General features: G+C 45.2%; 1 protein-coding gene across 2 annotated transcripts in view; it reads right to left on the reverse strand.

The window, feature by feature from the left end:
* NALF1 (NALCN channel auxiliary factor 1) overlaps nucleotides 1–9,299 on the reverse strand; it is a 340,027-nt gene extending 330,728 nt beyond the window's left edge. Inside the window, exon 1 of one of the 2 annotated variants that reach the window (XM_083610940.1) lies at nucleotides 8,578–9,285. In XM_083610940.1, coding sequence (XP_083467066.1) covers nucleotides 8,578–9,237 — 660 coding nt within the window. In that variant the 5' untranslated portion in view covers nucleotides 9,238–9,285. Of the gene's footprint in view, nucleotides 1–8,569 lie in introns of both variants that reach the window. The other variant, XM_083610941.1, reaches the window with a different exon arrangement.
* Between the last annotated feature and the right edge of the window lie 11,968 nt (nucleotides 9,300–21,267).

Below are 21,267 nucleotides of genomic sequence, written 5' to 3' on the forward strand. Positions count from 1 at the left end.
CAATTTGAAAAGAGTTTCAGAGTGGAACTTCACTTTTAAAATAGGCATTGTGAGATTAACAAGTATCACTGAAGGATTTCATGTGTGAGACTTTCAGAAGTGCTTAGCTGTGGCCTAAATTTGATTATATTGAAGTATCCGATAAAACACAGTAAAGCAGGAATTTTGAAATCGAATGGTAACGTATCACAAGGGAAGCCTGTACTTTGGTTGTGCCTCATGCATGGGTTCAAAATGTCTACTGATTTCAGTAAAAGTGGTATGTTTAGGTTTATAGAATGATATCAAATAAGTCACACTTAAGTAGGACTTAAGTAAATTGATTTCATTGATTCTAGTGGGCCATACTCTGCGTATAAAACATTGGATATCACCCAAAGTATGTGTGAAATATATAAAGGTAAAAAGGTAAAGGACCCCTGGATGGTTAAGTCCAGTCAAAGGCAACTATGGGATTGTGGCGCTCATCTCGCTTTCAAGCCAAGGGAGCCAGCGCTTGTCTGCAGACAGTTTTCCAGGTCATGTGGCCAGCACGACTAAACCACTTCTGGCACAACAGAACACCGTGACGGAAGCCAGAGTGCATGGAAATGCCGTTTACCTTCCCATCATAGAGGTAGCTATTTATCTACTTGCACTGGTGTGCTTTCGATTACTAGGTTGGCAGGAGCTGGGACAGAGCAACGGGAGCTCACCCCGTTGTGCAGATTCAAACCGCCAACCTTCTGATTGGCAAGCCCAAGAGGCTCAGTGGTTTAGACCACAGTGCCACCCACATCCCTTTTGTGAAATATATATTACATAGTCAAGATGTACATCCTCATTAATTCAACATTTTTGCATTTTAAGAAGTGAGACCTTCCTTTATACAAAAGGCACGCGTAACAACTCCATTATCAGTTAAACAGCCCAACCCAATTATGATAAACATTTGTGATTAGCACCTTTCTTTCCCAGTCATATGAACTGGTTCCCTGATAAATTTTTACTGTATTATTGTTTCATTTTCTGCGGTTTGCTTTTATGCACACCAATTAAAAATGCTAATGACTAAGCAGTATGAACATAAACGTCTTAAATAAAACTAATAAACACAATTATGTTTGTTAGCACTTACACCTGTTTATGAATATACAACAATAATATGGTGTTTGTTCCATAAAGTTGCAAGTTATTCCTTTTTAACCTTCAGCCAATCTCAAAAATAAATAAATCAAAATCACATTAATAGTTTTGGGGGTGTTTTTAAGGTCTCCAATGAGATTTTCAATGTATTGTTACAAAAGTTGGGTGCTTCCCCTTCTCTCTGCCAAGCGGTGGCAAGAGCCCATGGGATTCCAGGCACTCACTCAGTTCTGTGTACCTCTGGAGAATTGAAACACAGCGGAGACTGCCATAGCTTTAAGAAAAAAATGTTTGTTCACCTATTTGCACCTTCAGTCTGCATGGAGGGACTCCAGATCTTACAGCATGGTCATTTCAAAAAGGACTTCTACCTTCTTCCTCATTCTCCTTCCCACAACCAGGTTCTCCTTTCCTGTCACCTCAAACACAGTTACCCTGGCAGCTTTCCAAACCCCTGTCTCTGTTCACACCTCAGGGCAGGGGGGAGGGGAGGACAGTTCTCTTGCATTGCCAATGCCCCTCTATTGTTTCTTAAAGGGCAGGTCATTTTGCATAGGCTAGTCCAAGAATTCCTCTGCAGTTTGTATTTCTCCCTTCACATCCCAAATAATCAAAATCCTTTATTAATTTTTAGCCCCCGCCCCCAAAAAAGATATATAACAGTATATTGGGAGAGATTCAAGACCCCAGGGGGTAAAGTGTGTCTGTGGTGCCACTTGAAGTGTGCTTGACAAAAGCAAAACGACCAGCCAATAAATATTTAGGAGGTAGAATTGTTCTGTTAAGTAAAGGGTTGCCCCTGTATATCCGGTAAACCACATACTGAGCCTGCCCCTGCATATTGAGGCAACCAGGACTGAGTTTTTGTGTGATGAGACTGTTTGCTCAGTTCTGGTGCTGAAAACATACTACTGAGCTACTAAGCATGTCCTTGAGAGCACATGGTTCTTTCAATCTGTGTTTCCATCACCACCACTATTTTGTACCTGGCTTCAGTTGGTAGATCTCAGGGTTCTAGTAAAACTAAAAAAGTAAGTCTCACAAGCCCAACATATCTCATCTTGGTACTAGATCAACTTCCATCAACGGTGTCTCAAAAAATTTTTTACACATCACTTGGGAAGGCAGGCGAACTAATGCCAGTGTATTGGAAGAAGCAAAGATCACCAGTGTTGAAGCAATGATTCGTTGGACTGGTCATGTTGCTCAGATGCCTGATTATCGTCTTCCAAAGCAACTACTCTATTCCAAACTTAAAAATGGGAAACGTAATGCTGGTGGTCAACAAAAGAGGTTTAAAAACTATCTCAAAGCAAATCTTAAAAAATGTAGTATAAACATGAACAACAGGGAAACACTGACCTGTGAGCACTCCAGTTGGAGAACAGTCTTTACCAAAGGTGTCATGGACTTTGAAGACGCTCAAACTCAGGACGAAAGGGATAAATGTGCACGTTTTGCAAACCCTCACCGTGATCAACTCCTACCCAGAAACCTATGTCCCCAATGTGGAAGGACATGTGGATCCAGAATTGGCCTCCACAGTCACTTACAGACACACTGTTAAGATTGTGTTCATGGAAGACAATCTTACTCGGCTATGAGTGATCGCTGAAGAAGAAGATTACCGTATTTCCCTGCTGGTTGCAAGGATTATATTTATGCCTTCACTGGTGACTGTATTTATAGGCCATGATCAAAGGTTCAGGAATGAAGCACCATCAATAATTGCTTTATACAAAAGTGGCCGATGTATGTATGTATTTATTATTTCCATTTATGAGTCAACTAATAAAAATATTCTCTAAGTAGCCTGTAGCAGCAATATAAGCAACATTTCAAATATAACTTGCAGCAATTCAATAATAAAACAATAAACTGGTAAAACAACCCTGCAATAAATCCAGCCATAAAATCCAATTCAGCATAAAACAAGCACCAATCGACCCCAAGCAACCTGTACAATGTTTACAAAGTTCTGGAATAAGTTGCAGAGGGCTATGTTTTGTTTTCTATAGTCCGACAAAGCAACACCTGCTACATGCATGATTTATTAAAATATATTAATATTGCATACTTGTACTTTTGCATGATTGTTCATAAATGTAAAAATATTTAAACTTTATTCATAGCATTAACTTGACCTGAATTCTATTTTTATATACCTTGAATTCTCCAGGTAGAACAAGAAGAGAGGAAACCCATTATGCTTCAAAATAAGTTACGCAAACAATACTAATGATGTGTACATGAGTAAAACGTTCCCCAAGGCTGCAATCTCATACCTACTTATCTGGGACTTGCTTCTAAGTAGACACATACAGGATTGCACTATGATTTTCCTAGAACTAAGAGTATAATGCATTTGGATATGAAAATACATTCCGCCATCTCAATGTATTTGCTGCTTAAGAACTTGATTCTTTGCCCATGCTGTGCTCTAGGAATTTTGTTCAATGTTCACTATGTTTAATGAGAAACCTTAACAGTTCCATGACTTTGGATCAAGGCATTAAAGTTCAAGCGTGTAAATCAAATCAGCCCTCATTTCTCAACATTTGCATCTCCCTCACAGGCTATACCAATTTAGCCCGTTCTTGCTTTTGATCCAGTTTGAGCCTCGTCTACATTTGATTTATTTTATCTATTTTTTATTAAATTTCTATACTGCCTTTTATCCAAGCATCATAGGGCACTTTACAATATCAAAACACAAAAAAAGTAACATACTAACAAAAACAATATGCATACACACCCATACACACACCCACACAGATTAAAAGGCCATAGATTGTTTAATTGTCCAGCAGCTTGGGAGAAGAAGAATGTTTTTGCCTGGCCGATAAAGATCTGTAACAAAGGCACCAGGCAAACCTCTCTGGGGAGAGCATTCCGCAAGTGGGGAACCACTGCAAAAAAGGCCTAGTCTTGTTCTCCACCTCCCTCCCCCAACCATTGTTTACTGGAGCATACTGGAGTAGCAGGAAGAAACACTCCGGTTTGTTCCAAAGTTTTCCAAGCACTGGATGATTACTAAACCCTCAGAAAACATCAGAGAGGATTGGGACACTCAACCTGCCCTGCTTCCTCCTTGGAGGAGTAGAGAGATAGAAATAGCAGTGTGCTTTTGACTGCCCGTACTGTTGTATTTGAGCAGGGAGAGCCTTTTAAGGGGAAATTATGGCACTGTCTCTACCATGGAGCAATGTTTCACCACTGATAAATTCAACAGGAGGCTGGTAGCGAGGTTGACTCCAGCATTCAGCCAAGTGGGCTCAAACATGCCTAATTCTGTGCTGGATTCTAGGCCTAAAACTATGTCTGCAATACTTCTGAAACACATGTGTTCAAATACTTGGCTTCACTAAAATGTTTTTTACACATGCATGCTGGCATGAACTTTATTAGTTGACCCAGTTCTCATTTAGCAACAACCTGAAGCTTGCTTTATGACTAACTACCAACTTAAGAAACACTCGAAGACATCCTCTGAAGACAAGAATGAGGTTTGAGCTCCAATTTATTCCATCTTCCATGAAAACAAGGGATGTCTGGTATGGTGTCTGGTATGTCTCCAAACCTGTCTAAGTAACTTTTCCAGTGAGGTACATAGTAATGGATGGCTTAAAAAATCAAAATGAATATTGCTTTGTAAATATGTAAAATTCCAACTTGTTTACAAGGATATGGAAATTATAAATGAAAAGTTGTAAAGCAAAAGGGTTCATTCTAGGTTGTTAAAAGATAGCACCCATCAACTCAAGTCAAGAGCCATGGGCATTTTAGTAAATTACACAACTATAATCTTAATTGTCAGGTAATTGGCCTAGCGCTTCGCCTTTGCAAAATTCTCAAGAGCATAGCATGAAATTGTCCAACTGTAATTAAAACTTTGCAAAGTTAGAATCAGCAACAACATGTGCCCTTAAATCAGCACCCAGGCCAGATCTAAACAGACACATAAAATTGGCGCATTCTACTGTACAGTCGTACCACCGTTTACGTAACCCTCTGGTTATGTAAACTTCGGGATGTGTGCGCAGCAAACCTGGAAGTATTTTACTGGGTTTCGCCCCATGCGCATGCACAGAAGCAGTCTGCGCATGTGCAGAAGCAGTCCTCAGGTTGCAGAAACCTTGGGATCCGACCGGACCTCCGGAACAGATCCTAATCACAACTGGAGGTACCACTGCATGAACAACCATAAACATACTTACACCATTACCACGAGCTATCAAAATAATTCCACTTCCAATACCAATACAAAAATATCTAACAATCTTAGATGTGGTTTTTAATTTTAATTCTAAACCAACCAGTCATGCCAGTACATCAGGTAAATCCAAGTAAGTTCAGGATAAATTATATGTTAATCTGATTTATAAAATTAAAAACTTGGATTCATACTCAGCAATTCATAGCATCTTTCTAACTGGAGAGAACTGTGAGCTATGACTGCAAAAATACTCTTCTAGTACATAGAAACTGATGCAGTACAGTACCATATTTTGCTTGGGTTGCTTGCCACATAGATAGGAAAGATTTAAAAACTGCACATTGGAAAAAGAAATGTGAATAAGTAGCTCTCTATAGCATATTGATAAAATGTACAAACTGTGTAGTATTAAGAGCCTTTGCCAATTATCCTTGCCAATATCATTCTAGGCATACATTTTAATGTTCAGACAGGACATCAGCAATGCTATAGTTTCTGCTTTCTAATATACTAACCAATTGTTATCTGAGGCTGCTTTAGTAGGAAGTAAATACATGACAGAATACAAATGCTACAGGAGATGGTGTGTATAGCAAGCATCATTGATTTTGTCATCAAGTACAAATTGTAAACTGGAAGAAGTGCTCTCTTTTCTAAAATGGAAACGAACAGTTTTAACAGCTTTGCTGCTTAGATGCATGCCGGCCAACTTAATTCAATATTCTTGCCTCTTTTAATGCACAGTGAAAAGTAGCCCACAACAGACCAAACAATTAAATAAGACATAATATGGGCTGTAAGTAAGGTTCCAGTTTATGTAAGGCCTACCTACAGCTGAATCATAACAAAATGTACCCTTAACCGTCACTTAAACCGAAAGAAACATATCTACATCATACCAGAGGTTTTATTTGTGGATAAAAGCACAGATATAGAGTGTCAAATGTGTGTTCAGTAAAACGGTATTCTAATATATCTGTTACATTACTCTCAAACAGTACTACAAGCCTTGGTCCATTTTCCCCCCTAAAAGCAAACATTTCAAACTGCAAAAGCATTAAAACTTCATAGTTACATATTTGAACACAGTTAGCATACTGTAGTATGTGTTTTCCAATATTCAAGTCACAATATCCACCGTTCATACTATATATGCATCAAACGTATCAAACATTAAAGTGCTCAGTTATTACATTTATCAAAATAGGTGATTTGTTATGACTAAACCTAAGGCTCTGAGAACACCGTTACATTGCGTTGCTTATGACATCAAGCACCATGGACAGTACTGAAAATCTGCAGCACCATGGACAGCACCAGGCATTCGCAGCTCTATGTACCGCAGTTCCATCACATAAAACTGCCTTGCAGACTTTATTCCCGAACAAAATAAAATGTCTGCTGTTAAGAAGCAGACTCTAGATATTTCCAGCCCACAAAGCAGTTTCTCCTTTCACTTTAACAATAAGCAGCAATTTGTTTTTGTCACACAAGTAAGCATTCAAACTCTTAAAGATACTATTTAAGGACTTGCTAACCTGAACTGATGCTTGCATCCCAGCAGCTCTTAGATCATCACTGCTCTGCTTATAGATAAAGGTAATATATTCAATGTAAACTTTAAAAATTATCTGCTGGGGGGTTTACTTCTTATACCCTGTTTCCATGACAAGCAAATCCTTCCAACAAGCATTGCTTTCCTTTAAAAAAAAGTAAGTTGGCCAATACTCATTACATCTACAACATTTAGATTTTCTTTGGATGCTCTAAGATTACATCAAGGTGATAAGCCCTAAATAAAACACTGCAGTTCCACTACACAAGATAATATATTACTATCCCAAACACAATTCCTGGAAGTAGCTTCTACTGAAATCAACAAGATGCATCAATACCTAAATCAGGGCCTTGCATATATGTTTGTTTTTTTTAACTGCTTCTAGCCCTTGGCTGTTGTTTTTTTAAAGCACCAAACAACAGTTCATGTACCAAGTTGACAGCTACTACCCAGAGCCTATTATCCAGAATCTCTGAAGCTAGACCCCATTGATTTCTGTGGAACTTATTCCCACAGCAGTGTGCACTGAACTGCAACCTTAGAAACATGTCACTACAGCAAGAGCAACACTTTTCTTAAAGGACAAGGTGCCTGAGGTTAGGGCAAAATGGGAAATCAGAATTATGTACAAAGAGCAAAGAGGCAGTCACTAAGACTCTGCCATCACTGCTTTTTCCCTCACACACAGTTCGCTGCAGACTCTGCTTGCGACTCCCATAAACCCAGGGCATATTCCAACTCCAGGGATTCGGCAGAGCAGACTTGAAACAGACACATTTACACAGAGAGAGAGAAGAAGAGCCACCTGGGATCACTTCCTTTCCTCTAAGACTCAATTACCAGACTCTTAGGACACCCCAGGAAAATTACCAGGCTTTTGATTCCCTGAGTTCAACAGCATGCAGAGCTTTCGCAGCAAATGTCCTACACAACGCTGTCCCTCCAGGGACACACAAGAAAGTTCTTGACCAGTCCTGGAGCTGTCCTTGGTCGTCCAACCAGTTAGCCAGAAGCTGGGGAAGGAGCAACAAACAGATGCCTAAGGTATTTGGCATTGTTCTCCTTAAACGAAAGACAAACCACCAAGCCCGAGAGAAGCAGCGCCTCCTCACTCAGAAGTTCAGGACCCAACTCCATCCATCCCAACAACAGCCCTGATCCAGCAACTGGGAAGTTAATGCCCCCACCCGCCCCTGCGAAAAAAGCAGACCTTCGCACCGCCACGCGAATGACGCTTTTTCAGTTCCGGGAAACAACCGAGATCCCCTGATCATTTAAGGGCCAGGGAAACCCCCGCTGGCGACCACGTCTCGGCCTCCCCTCCCCCTCCCACGCACCCCCCCCCCACCCGCCGCCTCCGCGCAGCAGCAGCAGCAGCAGCCCACGCGCTCCCGGGTCCTGCTCATTGGCACGCAGCGCCTCTTCCCCTGCCAAGCCGCATTCCAGCCCCTGGCAGTCAGAGCGGGGCCAGCGCGAGTCAGAAGCCCATCGCATACGATCAGGACCGGGGGAAGGGAAGGAGGGAGGGAGAAGCAGCCAGAAACGAAGCCACAACCCGATGTCAAGCCTCAGCGTCGCCAAAGAGACCAACAGTGAATCCAAGGGATTGGAGGGGTGGGAGAAAGACATTGCCAAAGTGGTGGGGGTTAAAAACAAACAAAACCACCTACACTCCTACCTTACAATCCTCCGGGCCGGATTTCACCGAGTACTCCTCCGCCTGCAAGTATTTTTGCAGCACGAGCTCGAACTCTCGGTAGCGGTCCTGCGCTTGCTGGTCGTAGTTCTGGTAAGCCAGGACGCAGCGGCGGCAAGAGCCGAGCCAATCCTCCTCCTCCTCCTCCTCCTCTCTGCGGCGCCCTTCGCCATCCAACTCCTCGTCCTCGTCCCCCTCGCCTAGGTCCAGAGTGCAGTTCAGAGTGTCCGGGCGGGAAAGCCCGGCGAAGAGCTCGCGCAGCGTGTAGGAACTACAAAAGGGAAGGTAGAGCTCCGCCTGGGCCGAGGCTCCGGGCTGCTGCAGGCGGCGGCACGCAGCCTCGGCGTCGCCCAGCAGGCTGAAGCACTGGCCGCCGCCGCCGCCCTCCGCCTCCGCCGCGCCGTCCATGCCGTCCTCCCTGCCCGCTCCCGCCCGCTCTGGGTCCCGGTGGCGCCCGGCCGCGACCTGCCTGGCCTCAACGCAGAGCCACAGGTGGTCGGAGAGCAGCACGGTGAAGAAGAGCAGCGAGGCCAGCGACAGGCGCCATTTCTGCGCCCGCTCCGAGTCCGCGAAGGGCTTGTCGGGCTCCCGCGGGCCGAAGCACACGCCCGAGCCGGCTCCTCCCGGGGGGCGGCTGCTCATATTTCGGGAGCGCGCAGCCCCGGCCGGCTCCACGGCGAGGGGGGCTCCGCAGCCGGGCTCGGCGGCCCCACGGGCATGGACACGGCGCGGCGGGGCGCCAGGCTCCCCCCTCAGAGAAGGGCGACGACGACGGCGGTGGCGGCGGCGGCGGCGGCGCTAATGGGGGTGGCGGGGACGGTGGTGGTGGTGCTCCTGCGCGCTGGGCTGGGCTGGGCCGGTCGCCGTCCCCTGCCTCCCTCACGTTCCCTGTCACCCGGGCATGGTCAGAGCGCGGGCCCCCATTTTGGCGCCAACTCGGCCAGCCCACCGCTTCCCGCCCTTCGCCTCATGGCGCGCTGCTCCGCCGCCGCCGCCGCCGCCCCCCACCCCGGCGCCCTGGAGAGCCAGCCGGGGGACCCCGCGAGCCGGGCCCCCGCTAGCCCCAGACGAGACCCTCCTGCTCCTCCTCCTGGCGAGAGGCTGGCTGCTGCGCGTCGCCTGGCCCGAGCTGCTGAGGAGACGCCGGAGGAGCGGCGGGGCGAAGGCTGCCGCTGCCGCTGCTGCTGCTGCTGTGGCTCTTGCTGCGGCTGCTCCTGCTAGCACTGCTGGTGCCACTGAGCTGCGGCTTCTGCTGCTGCTGCTGCTGCTGCCGCCACCGCCGATGCTGCTGCTGTTGCTTCTGCTGAGGCTCCCGCCGGGCACGACCCCCCCTTGCTCGCGGCGCGGATTTGGCTGCCTCCTGCTGCCCGGGGGCCACCCTCATCTTGGGGCCCTGCGCTAAGTTGCCGCCATCTTCGTCCGGGAGAAGCACTTTTTTGGGGGGAGCGCACGGCCCTTTGCGTCATCTCCTCCTGCGCCGCCAGCCTGGCGCATTGGCAGCGGCGGCGTGCTCTGCCTTCCCTCGACTGGGGGTTGGGGGGGGAGGAGAGCGAGCGAGCCGAGGGAGGGAGGGAGGGAGGAGAGGAGAGGTTGGGGGGGGATCGCCTGCCGCGCTCTCCCCGCTCTGAGGACCCCCCAATCACCGGCATTCTGGCGCGAGGGGGCGGGGGCAATCCCCTCCTCGTGGAGCCGAGGAAGGGGAAGGAATGGATCGCGGGAAGCCGCCGGCGGTGAGTTCGCCTTCGCTGCTTTGCCGGGCTCCAGGCGGGGGAGGGGGGTCTCGCTTGCTGCTGCTCCCCGCCCCCTGTCGTGGGAGCCCCTCGCCCGGCTGCGCCCTAGAGAGCGGCCAGGTCCCACCTCGTAGTCGGGCACCTCGCGACGCCGCGCCTCAGCCCGGGCTGCTCCATGCCCGGTGCCAGCGCAGCCGGCGACTTCGGAGCCCCGGGCCGGAGAGGGGCGCGTTGCATCCCGTCGCGGGGAACTTTGTCCTGGCTTGTGGTGGAGGGGGAGGCCTCCCGATTTGAGGAGCGGGGGGGGCGAGGAGAAGGAGGGGGAGAGAGGTTTCCCACAAAATTGCCCCCCAAGGTGCTTTCCTCTCACGGTGGGGGGGGGAGGCGGGGGACACTTGTCTCTCGCCTCCCCACTTCTTGCCAGCTGGTTAAACAGAGCCGGCACCCTCTCTGTGTATAGGGAGTTTGGAGACCTTTCTTACTGCCAGACAGACACACTCTTTAAAAAATAATGATAATAATTTTTATTAAATGTGTTCTTTGTTTACAAGAGTACCTGCATTGTCTCTCTTTTCAGGTTGCAAAGTCTTTTTCCATATACCAGTTACATACAATGTGATACAGAATATGGTTGGGGAAGAAGAAAAAGTGGGGAGAGGGAGGAAAGCCACCACTCCCTTTGCCTGACAGCAGGGAAGTCAACACCTAGGGCAGGCGTAGGCAAACTTGGCCCTCCAGATATTTTGGGACTACAACTCCCATCATCCCTAGCTAACAGGACCAGTGGTCAGGGATGATGGGAGTTGTAGTCCCAAAACATCTGGAGGGCCGAGTTTGCCTATGCCTATGGGGGGCTGAGGTCCCCAAAAAATATTTGAGGGGTTCACCCTCCAAAAGTTCGTGGGCATTGCCATTCAAATGGGGTGTGTGTGCCGTGTTTTGTGGTCGATTAAGCCGGGCATGGCTTACCTGGGCTCCCCCAATTCAAGTTGGCATCCCTGCCTGACCATATTTTTTTAACATATTCCCAGATGATGCCTGAGAAAGAAAGGGAGGTGAGGGAGACTCTCAATCTGGCCAGATCTTATTCCGGCCTAAAATGTAAATTCTTGCCTAAAAAATGATGATCTGCACTTTTTGAGATCTTAGGCATCTTGCTTTGAGACCAAGGCGGCAGGTGCTTTTTATCGTATTGCAATGTAATCCTGATTTAACCAGCAAACCTGAGAATTTTATAGTCTGATTCATATATATAAAACATTTATTCAAAATTTACAATACAGCTTTGTCCACTGTCATAATATAACAGAAGGATCTCTCCAATCCTCAATCCCACATCACTGTCATGTTGTCTTGCCAAATATCCTCAGTAAGAACCCAGCTACCAGTCCGGTTGGCTGGCCGTTTTCAATCAATCAATATTGATTGAAGATAGCCTGGTTCCGAATATATGCCTCTTATAATCCATTTGGGAAGTCAGTGGGAACGGTGCCTACTGGTGGTTTCATGTCAGGGGTGCCAACTTGAATAAAATATTGGAAAGGGTTCAGGTAAGCCCTCCCCCACATAATCCATCACACCACACACACCATTTGAATGACAGTGTCCTTCAACTTTGGGGGGCAGTGCCCTCAAATATTTTATTGGGGGCGCCAAAGGGACCCTGGCCCCTAAGTGTTGGTTACTGTATTGCATGTGCAAAGCATGTGAATGGTCTGGGTCACTTTGCAGAGTTTCCATACAAGCATGTCATATGCCCAACAGCTTCTGACATTAGTCTGGACACTCTCCATCAACACATTATGGTTCCTGTCCATGTGGAGGCAACTGTATTCATAACCTGACATTTGGCAGGTAACTGCAAGCAGCTCAATCTAATGCATGCTTACCCAGAAGGAAGTGTCAATGTGTACCATAGGATGTAGCACAAAGTAGGTGTGCATCAGATTGCAAGCATAAATCATTGCAGTGTCACAAAACTAGAGATTGTATCTGCAATATTTATTTATTTTAAAATGGCAGCTTTTGTCATATCCAGTTGCTCTTTGCTTTCTGTGTTGCTTGCTAAAATGTGGTGTCTTTATGGCTATCCAAACGCATAAAATGTTTAGTGTTTTAACATCAAAGAAATGGAACCTGACCAAACCCATTTATATGCATGGGCAAGCCTCAGAAGTCACATCTATTGAGTTCGATGTGGCTTACTCTCGGGTAGGTATGCATAGAATTGCAGCCTATTGCGATCAACTTGCAAACACAGCTTATGCATCCCATCCTTCTCAGATGAAACTGAAGGTATTTTTAATTTTGCAAGAATTTCGGTCTTTTCACCCCTGTCGTCACATTTCATATGCTAAATTATGCTACTGAGCAATTTCTCTCCCCACAAAAACCTACGTAGCCACGTTGACCTGATCTTATTTCAATCCCTTACTTCAAACCTTCTATGGCGTGTCATTAAGTTATTGCCTAGCAGATGGGAAGCATAATACATTCATTAGCATCCATATGTCACAGAAGTTGTGCATAAATTTTTATTTTGATAGACTAATTGAAAGGTAGAGAAATTCATTTTAATATTATGGGAGAAGTCATGAGATACTCACCACTTAAATAGCGTGACATGCCTCAGTTTAGAATCTGGACGTTTCTCATTATCAAGGTTAAAAACTGCAAATAAAGGCATCTGCTCCACACTTCCTTGCAGAATTTCTGCACTGGAAGGGTGTTATATGCATTTTTAGTAAAACTAGAGCCTCAAAACTGTCTTCCAGGTGTCACAATGTCAGGGAATGGGAAACAAAATAGTTTCAAGTTCGGATTTTCTTTCCATTTTCTCGTACATATCTAAGAAATCTTGCATGTTTTTTACAGGTGTGGGTGTGTTAAGATGCACTCACAGTTCCCGAATGCAGCAAAACCATCTTAACGCAGTGTTCAGTTAGCACCAAACAAGGACACTTCCAGATGACTTGTTTACTGAACACCCATCGTGATTTGTTTGCAGGGAGCTTAGATGATGTATCATCAAAGCAACAGTTATCCTACACTTTGCAGTGCATTTCCCTCATTGCAAAAAGTCTGATAATTTTGGGGAGTGACCTGCCAATCAGCTGTAAACAAGCAACCTGAATTTGTCGGTATAAGATTGAATCCTACTCCCAAAATAATGACAATGTGGAGGCACACCAAGATATATTGCAGGACTTCCATGCAGATGTGTTGTTTTATTTTTGCTTTATTAACAGGCACCCATGGTGAGCTATGAATTTCGCTGGAGCTGCAAGGCAGGAAGGTGCTTAACCCTTCTGTCAAAGCTACCTCCCACAAACTCCTTTGTTCCCGAAGGGAGATGGTATGACCTTTTGCCATGGATAAGAAAGGATGGTTTTCACTGGAGAAAACGGCCCAGAGGGAAAGGGCTAAATGCACACACCTGCCCTGCACTCCTTCCCAGGTCTGTGTTTCAGAAGGAAATAAATCCACAAAGGTCAAATTACTGGTTAGGGTGCCTAGAATTGGGGGAGCTGAGTATGTTCAGCCTGGAAAAGAAGAGACAGGATAGTCATCTTCAAATATCTCAAGGGTTGTCATGTAGAAAATGGACCAAGCTTGTTTTCTGCTGCTCCAGAGGGTAGGACTCGAACCAATGGATTCAAGTTACAAGGAAGGAGATTCTGACTAAATATCAGGAAGAACTTTCTGGCAGAGCTATTTGACAGTGGAACTCTCTTTCCTTGGAGGTTTTTCAACAGAGTTTGCATGGCCATCTGTCATGGATGCTTTATCTGAGATTCCTGCAATCCAGGGAGTTGCACTAGATGACCATCAGGGTCTCTTGCAACTCGACAGTTCTTTGATTCTATTAACATGCATAGAATATATACCTTTCTGACCATCAGATATGGAGGAAGAACAGTAGAGGCGGCCTGATGGATCAGATCAAAGGTTCACCTCAGCCAGCATCCTGGATCCTAAGATGCCCAGCCTGACACTTGCCTGGAAGCCCGTCAACAAGACCTGAAGGCAACAGCCTCCCCTATAGCTGATCCGCAGCAAATGACATTCAGAGGGATACCGCTACTAAAACTGGAGATCATCATAATATCTTGCATGCATTTATTTAACCTCTTCTTAAAGGCATCTGAGCTACTGGCCATCACAACTTTTGGGTGAATGCCATAAATTAATTATGTATTGTCTGAATTATTTCCCCCCCCCCCCTTTTGTCTGGCCTGAGCCTCCTGCCAATCGATATAATTAGATGGCTCTAAGTGTTAGCATTATGAGGAAGGAAGATAAAAACCTATCTCCATCCATGTCTCTCTTTAAGCCCATCCCACCTTTCCTATGCATTGGGTTAGCCAAAATCAGCTTGCTGGTAGCTGTCATCCACCTGGCAGCTCTTAGGCTATTAAATGTGAAGTATATCGTGAGGTTGGGATGCTGTTTGGCTTTCTATGGAGGGGAAGTTAAAGTTAATAACTCCCTTTGTAACCGAGGGATGTGGAGGATATGGCAAGTGTTGCTTAAGTTTGAACTGTAACAAATATGCAAAGAGCGAAGTCAGGTGATAATTGATCAGATACGCATCCATATGTGGTAGACTTGCCTCTACACTGTTAGCTGACTCTGACTTTTAACCTAACCTTGATTTAGATATTCTCACATGGTGTGAGTTTCACAGAGGTATAGCAAAGGTAGGCAATGTGGTGCCCTCCATATGTTTCTGGACTTCAGCTACCATCATCCCTGACAACTGACGCTGATGGGAGTTCTAGTCCAACAACTCCTAGACAGCATCACATTGGTTACCCTTAACCAAGGGTTTTTTTCCAGCCAGAAACTGGAAGTCAGCCTCCAACTTAACTCTGGATCAACGGTTTCAGAAAATGTTAACAGAACAGTTGAAAGCAAAAGGGAACAGTGTAGACTATGATTATTTTGTTGAACAATTGGGTTTTTGGTTCCGTATGTTTTCAGCAATTAAAGTTCCAAAGCTTCTTCAATGGCACACAGACAATTCTTAAGGAGGTTATAGATTAAGCTCTATTCATATACGGCGAACATTCAGATATGTACCGAATATGCATCCGCTTTTAATTTTGACAATGAAAACAACAGACCCTCAAGGAAGGAGGAGGGGGAAAGGTTTGTTCATTGTGTGTTTAATTGAAAATCAATAAACGTAATACATTTTAAAACCAGTACCCCAAAACTCCAAAAGGTGATAGCTCTTGCAATCTGTGCTTTCCTCTACCACCTGACTCTGGTCCTGAACTGTATGCCAGGCAAAGCTCTATGTTGCTGTAGAGTTTCCTCTCCTATAAATATCTTGAAAGTCCCTCTGCTCCTCTCCACAGCAAACATGTTCTAATGAGGGTATCGCTGATTTCTGACTGCAGCAAGCAAGCAAGCAGATTCTGCTAAGTCGGAACTGCTGCAGCTCAGGTATCTGATGCCCTCTAGTGTTAGGCCTTGGAACTCAAGAGTCCTCAACAATATGGGACAGCTGGAAGGTGGGGAGGCTTGTTTCACCGCTATTGCTCCAAGGGCGATGCTCGGAGCGGGGTGGGAATCAAACAGAGAGCTTGGCAGTGGGGTATGACTCCACAGGATCCTGTGCCCTCTTGTTTCCTTGGCATACATGACCCCCAAGCAAAACAAAACAAAAAGACCCTAAAACTATACAAGCTCTGTAGCTAGCATAGTTAATTTCCTTCCAATGGTTGCAATGGAAAAGGGAAGAAGCAGAAGAACAAAGCAGCCATCAGTTGTTCCATTTTCTGTACGAACTGCTGTGAGGCAGCAGGTAGTGGTTCTGCCAAGTTCTCCCGCTTGGTAGATCGGACTGCTCTGTAAATGTACAATGACTGCTGTATGGCACCCATGAAAACGATATGCTATAGTACTACATATTATCTGACAGCCTTCCCAACCTTCCAGATGTTTAGGACCACACCTCCAATGCTGGCTGATGCTTTGATTTGATTTAATATCTGCATTCTGGTTTTCCAACAACAAACATTGAGCACAAAATGGCTCACCATAATCACAATATTATTGTGCAAAACACTTGGAGGGCACCAAGCTGAGGAAGGCTGATCCAACAGGTGCTGACTTGTTGACCTTTCAGGAGTTTTTCCTATTTACTTTTACATTTGGCCATCAAAATTCCAGAGGTTCCTATTTTTCTAATTTAAATAATGTTGGCAAGGTCAGTTATCAACACTGCTTTTCAGTTTCAGATATTGTTGCTTTTTTCTGCTATTGCAATATGATGTTCCTTATTAGATGTATTTTATTACACTTTGCTCGACGAATCTTGGCAAGACTAAGGAACTCCCGCAAGTCTTCTCTCTATAGCAGGCAGGGTCAACAGATGTTCCACAGTCTGATGCCAGTGGCCTTCTTCATCGTAAGATAACTCTGACACGCAGTGTTTTCAGCGGAGAACCAGGCAATTAAAAAGCTGCTGTGCATTTAATTCTGTGGCTCACCATGCACAATATGGCTGATTTATTGCACACACTGTCTTAGTGCAAAAGCTAACAGGATGAAATGTACATAACACCTTGGTTCAATGCTGTGTCTGCCCTCATCTTATTCTGAAAGATCTGTGCCGGGGTAGGCAACCTAAGGCCCTGGGGCTGGATGCGGCCCAATCGCCTTCTCAGTCCGGCCCATGAACGGGAATCAGCGTGTTTTTACATGAGTAGAATGTGCCCTTTTATTTAAAATGCATCTCTGGGTTATTTGTGGGGCATAGGAATTCGTTCATTCCCCCCCCCCTCAAAATATAGTCCGGCCCACCACATGGCCTGAGGGACGGTGGACCGGCCCATGGCTGAAAAAGCTTGCTGAGCCCTGATCTATGCAGTTGCTAGATACACGAAACATGGGCAAATCATTTAACTGAGTGCAGTTTTAACAAAAAAAAAATTTTCTTCCAGTAGCACCTTAAAGACCAACTAAGTTAGTTCTTGGTATGAGCTTTCGTGTGCATGCACACTTCTTCAGATACCAGTTTTAAGTTCAGCCATCCAAACGCAGCCCTTCTTTAATACCCACCATTATGCAGAAAATCTAAAAGATTGAAGGAGTTTTCCCATGTCTTGCTTCCTGCTTAGAAATTTGTGAACGGAACTGAGAGCACAAAGGCAATCCCTCAGAACCACGAGCACAAGGTTCCTGCAACTGATTTATAATAAGAACAACAGGAAAGAGTTATAAAAGTTTTGGCTATATGTAAATAACTCATTCCTAGGGTTCTGCATTAATCAGATTATTTCCCACACTGCTTCGGTGTCACCTCATACGTTTTTATCAACACCACAATCTCACCAACTAAGCTATCTGTGCAGTTTGCATTTCCACAGGTCTACCACCATATTCAGGGACGTAATCAGAAGGTCGGCGGTTCGAATCCCTGCGACGGGGTGAGCTTCTGTTGCTTAGTCGCTGCTCCTGCCAACCTAGCAGTTTGAAAGCACATCAAAGTGCAAGTAGATAAATAGGTACCACTCTGGCGGGAAGGTAAACAGCATTTCCATGCACTGCTCTGGTTTGCCAAAAGCGGCTTAGTCATGCTGGCCTCATGACCCAGAAGCTGTACTCCAGCTCCCTTGGCCAGTAAAGCGAGATGAGCGCTGCAACCCCAGAGTCAGCCACGACTGGACCTAATGGTCAGGGGTCCCTTTACCTTTACCTTTACCACCGTATTCACTGAGGACAGGACCCATAACGAAGTCCTGTCAACTAATATCTAATTCCGTCAGACCTAAGAACATAAGAATGCTAAATTTTATCCTCTTTCTGTGCTTTTATTTTTTATTTTTTAAGGAATACAGTGTTCTTTCCATTTGCAGTTTGTTAATGAAGAACAAGACCCAAATATACCTGCTGAGAATTCCCCCATGAACGGCAATATTATGATGCAATCCATTGACTCCACAGCAATCCTGCTGCCTATTCTGTACCCTCATCATCTCCTGAATTCGAAAGATAATGCTGCTGCTTTGTTTTCTCACAACAGAGCCTTTGCAAAAGGATGGGTGTGAGCGTGTGCCAGCACTTGGCAGCCAAACGCTTTGGATATTTTCTCGTGTCCTTGATTGCTTGTACTAATCATAACAAGGCAGAGTCCTCGAAACCCAAGGAGTATCAGCAGTGCATGGCACAAAGCTTATTCGTTCCGCATACTCTCCCAAGGACCTGGAATGGCCTAGTTTGACCACACTGTGGACTGCTAACAAGAGATAATTCCCAGCGAATGGCAGAGTCACAGCATAGTGGCTGTGCACCTCTTCCCTTTGATAGGTTGTGTTTGAAAATAAATACTGTATTTTTTGCTCTATAAGACTCACTTTTTCCCTCCTAAAAAGTAAGGGGAAATGTGTGAGCGAATGCAGGCTGCACAGCTATCCCAGAAGCCAGAACAGCAAGAGGGATCGCTGCTTTCACTGCGCAGCGATCCCTCTTGCTGTTCTGGCTTCTGAGATTCAGAAATTTTTTTTCTTGTTTTCTTCCTCCAAAAACTAGGTGCGTCTTGTGGTCTGGTGCGTCTTATAGAGCGAAAAATACGGTACATCAATGGAACTAGTGGGTGTGTGGATCTGTGCCTATACTGGGGATGATTCTCAACTTTCAAAGAAATCCTACATGATAAGAGAGAATGTGATCCCACCAGCTGTTTTTGTGCATGGCAAGTAATATCTGTGCTGAATACGCCACCTACATTCTGTATTCCCCCTCATATTCGCTCCATAATTCAACACTGCTTAGTTTATTAATTACTTTATGGATTCATTACTTTCTTGGTGGTTGCCCTGTGTTTTAATAATATTGCTGTCTGGAGGGCCACTGCTCCTTGGCTGGTCCTGCCCCTACAGTACACTGAATTTGGGGTCCCTGTGTTGGCTACTACTGCCAGCAACAGCTGTTACACAGCCCATGGCTTCAGTAGTTGCAGCAGGGGCTCCCTCTGCTGGTGGGGCCAAGCAGATGCACACCTCTTCCCAATCCTTTTTTTAAAAATCATTTTTATTTGATTTTACAATACCAAATTATAAAGAATTTTTTAAAGATACATATCCACATACAGAAATTCCTCTGAATCTCAGGACTTACCCCCCAACCCCTCCCTGGAGTCCCATTTTAAACATCTTCTTCAAACTCTAACTGTTGTATCAATCCATATTTTCTATGGTAATTGTTACAATACGAGTGCAATCAAAATCCTGCCAGTGTTTCCATCTGCTTACAGTGGTCTCTTAAATAACTTATAAATTCCCCTCATTCTTTTGTAAAGATTTTTTCCTCTTGGTTCCTGAGTTTCCTAGCGCCTCTGCCCAATCCTAACCTTCTCCAGGATCAGTCAAGGGTTAGTGTCACTCCCTAAATCTGTAACCAAGCCTCAGCCCATGTCAGTGAAACAACTCATTGTTTTCTTGTTTACCTCATCTCCACTTCCCTTCCTCTGTTGTTTCAGATTGTAGATTGCAGAACTCCTCAGGGCAGTCATCTGTTGTTATGGACTGGGCGGGTGCTGAGGTGTGGTGAGAGACACCAGCTGGGGAACCCCCAGGAGAAGAAGGCTCGGGGCCAGGGGATTGGTGGAAGGATGCCTGGGTCAGAGGGAGAAGACTGGGAGGAGGAAGTGTTGGAAGCTGAAGAGGCAACAGGGTTTAGTGAGCAGGAAGGGGCTGCGGCAAGGCAGAATCCAGACTCAGAGGCAGAAGATGTCAGGGACCGTGCTGAGCAGGGCTGTACTGAGGAGGACTGCTGGGAGCCTGATCCTGAACCTTCCCAGGAGCAGCAGGACAGTATAGATTTGGAACAGTGGTTTGCAGAGGGGCATAGTTCAGAAGGCAGAAGCTGGGAAAAACTGGATGGGGAACAGCTAGGAGAATAAACACTGGAAGCGTGGGGGTTAATAGATTCACAGTCTCTGGACAGCATTTCTCCACTCAGCCCAAGATCAAGAATAGCTCAGAAGGTCTCAGAACAGAAAGCACAGAGGGTACAATTTGTTTTGAAACTAAATGCCCCGATTCACCTAACTTTTTTTCTGTAGGACTTGATCCAGGATTCTTCTCCCTTTTCTATTAATATCACTTTTAAAAGAAGGAAAGTAAAGGGCTGCAACCCTATGCCAATTCACTATTGTGTTAATGGACAGTGAGACTGCTGCCATTAAAGCAGGACTCCAGTCAGTCTAGCTTCTTTCTATGTTTTCTGCCTATGTCTACTGCTTTATTCAGCATGAAAACACAATGAAATTATTGATTGGATATGCAAGAAATTTAATGTGATTTTTTTTAAAAAAAGTTCCTGCTAGATATTAAAAATGTCCTCACTGAGAATTTATGGCGTGCAAATGAATTGTAGCAAGACATATAAGCCATGCAATTTTCTTTTCCTTCCTTAAATAAGCAAAGCATTTATAATAAGGCCAAGGGAATTAATCTAGTTCTAGTAAATGGAAAGGTAGAGAAGTAAATTTATGGCTCTCATTCTTCTGCTCTTTTGGTTTCACTATTCAGCATACAATTCCAGTAAAGGATACAGCAAACACATTGGCTGAGTACAATTTGCATTGTTTATATTCATTACAGTACTCTTTATTATATAACACTATTTTCAGGAAGCCTAGAGTAGCTTACACAAGGCTCCCAGTCATATCCCATCCAAACATTTGAAAATCTTCCCCTTTATTAGGTTATCCATTCCTTTTCCTCCCTGCACATGCCCTAAGTGAATACATACATACTTGATTTTATTTGTATGCTGCCTTTCCATAGTTAAAGGGACGCGGGTGGCGCTGTGGGTTAAACCACAGAGCCTAGGACTTGCCGATCAGAAGGTCGGCGGTTCGAATCCCTGTGAAGGGGTGAGCTCCCATTGCTCGGTCCCTGCTCCTGCCCACCTAGCAGTTTGAAAG

The sequence above is a fragment of the Podarcis filfolensis genome (genome assembly GCF_964270895.1).
Source record: "Podarcis filfolensis genome assembly, chromosome: 4".
Classification (NCBI taxonomy): domain Eukaryota; kingdom Metazoa; phylum Chordata; class Lepidosauria; order Squamata; family Lacertidae; genus Podarcis; species Podarcis filfolensis.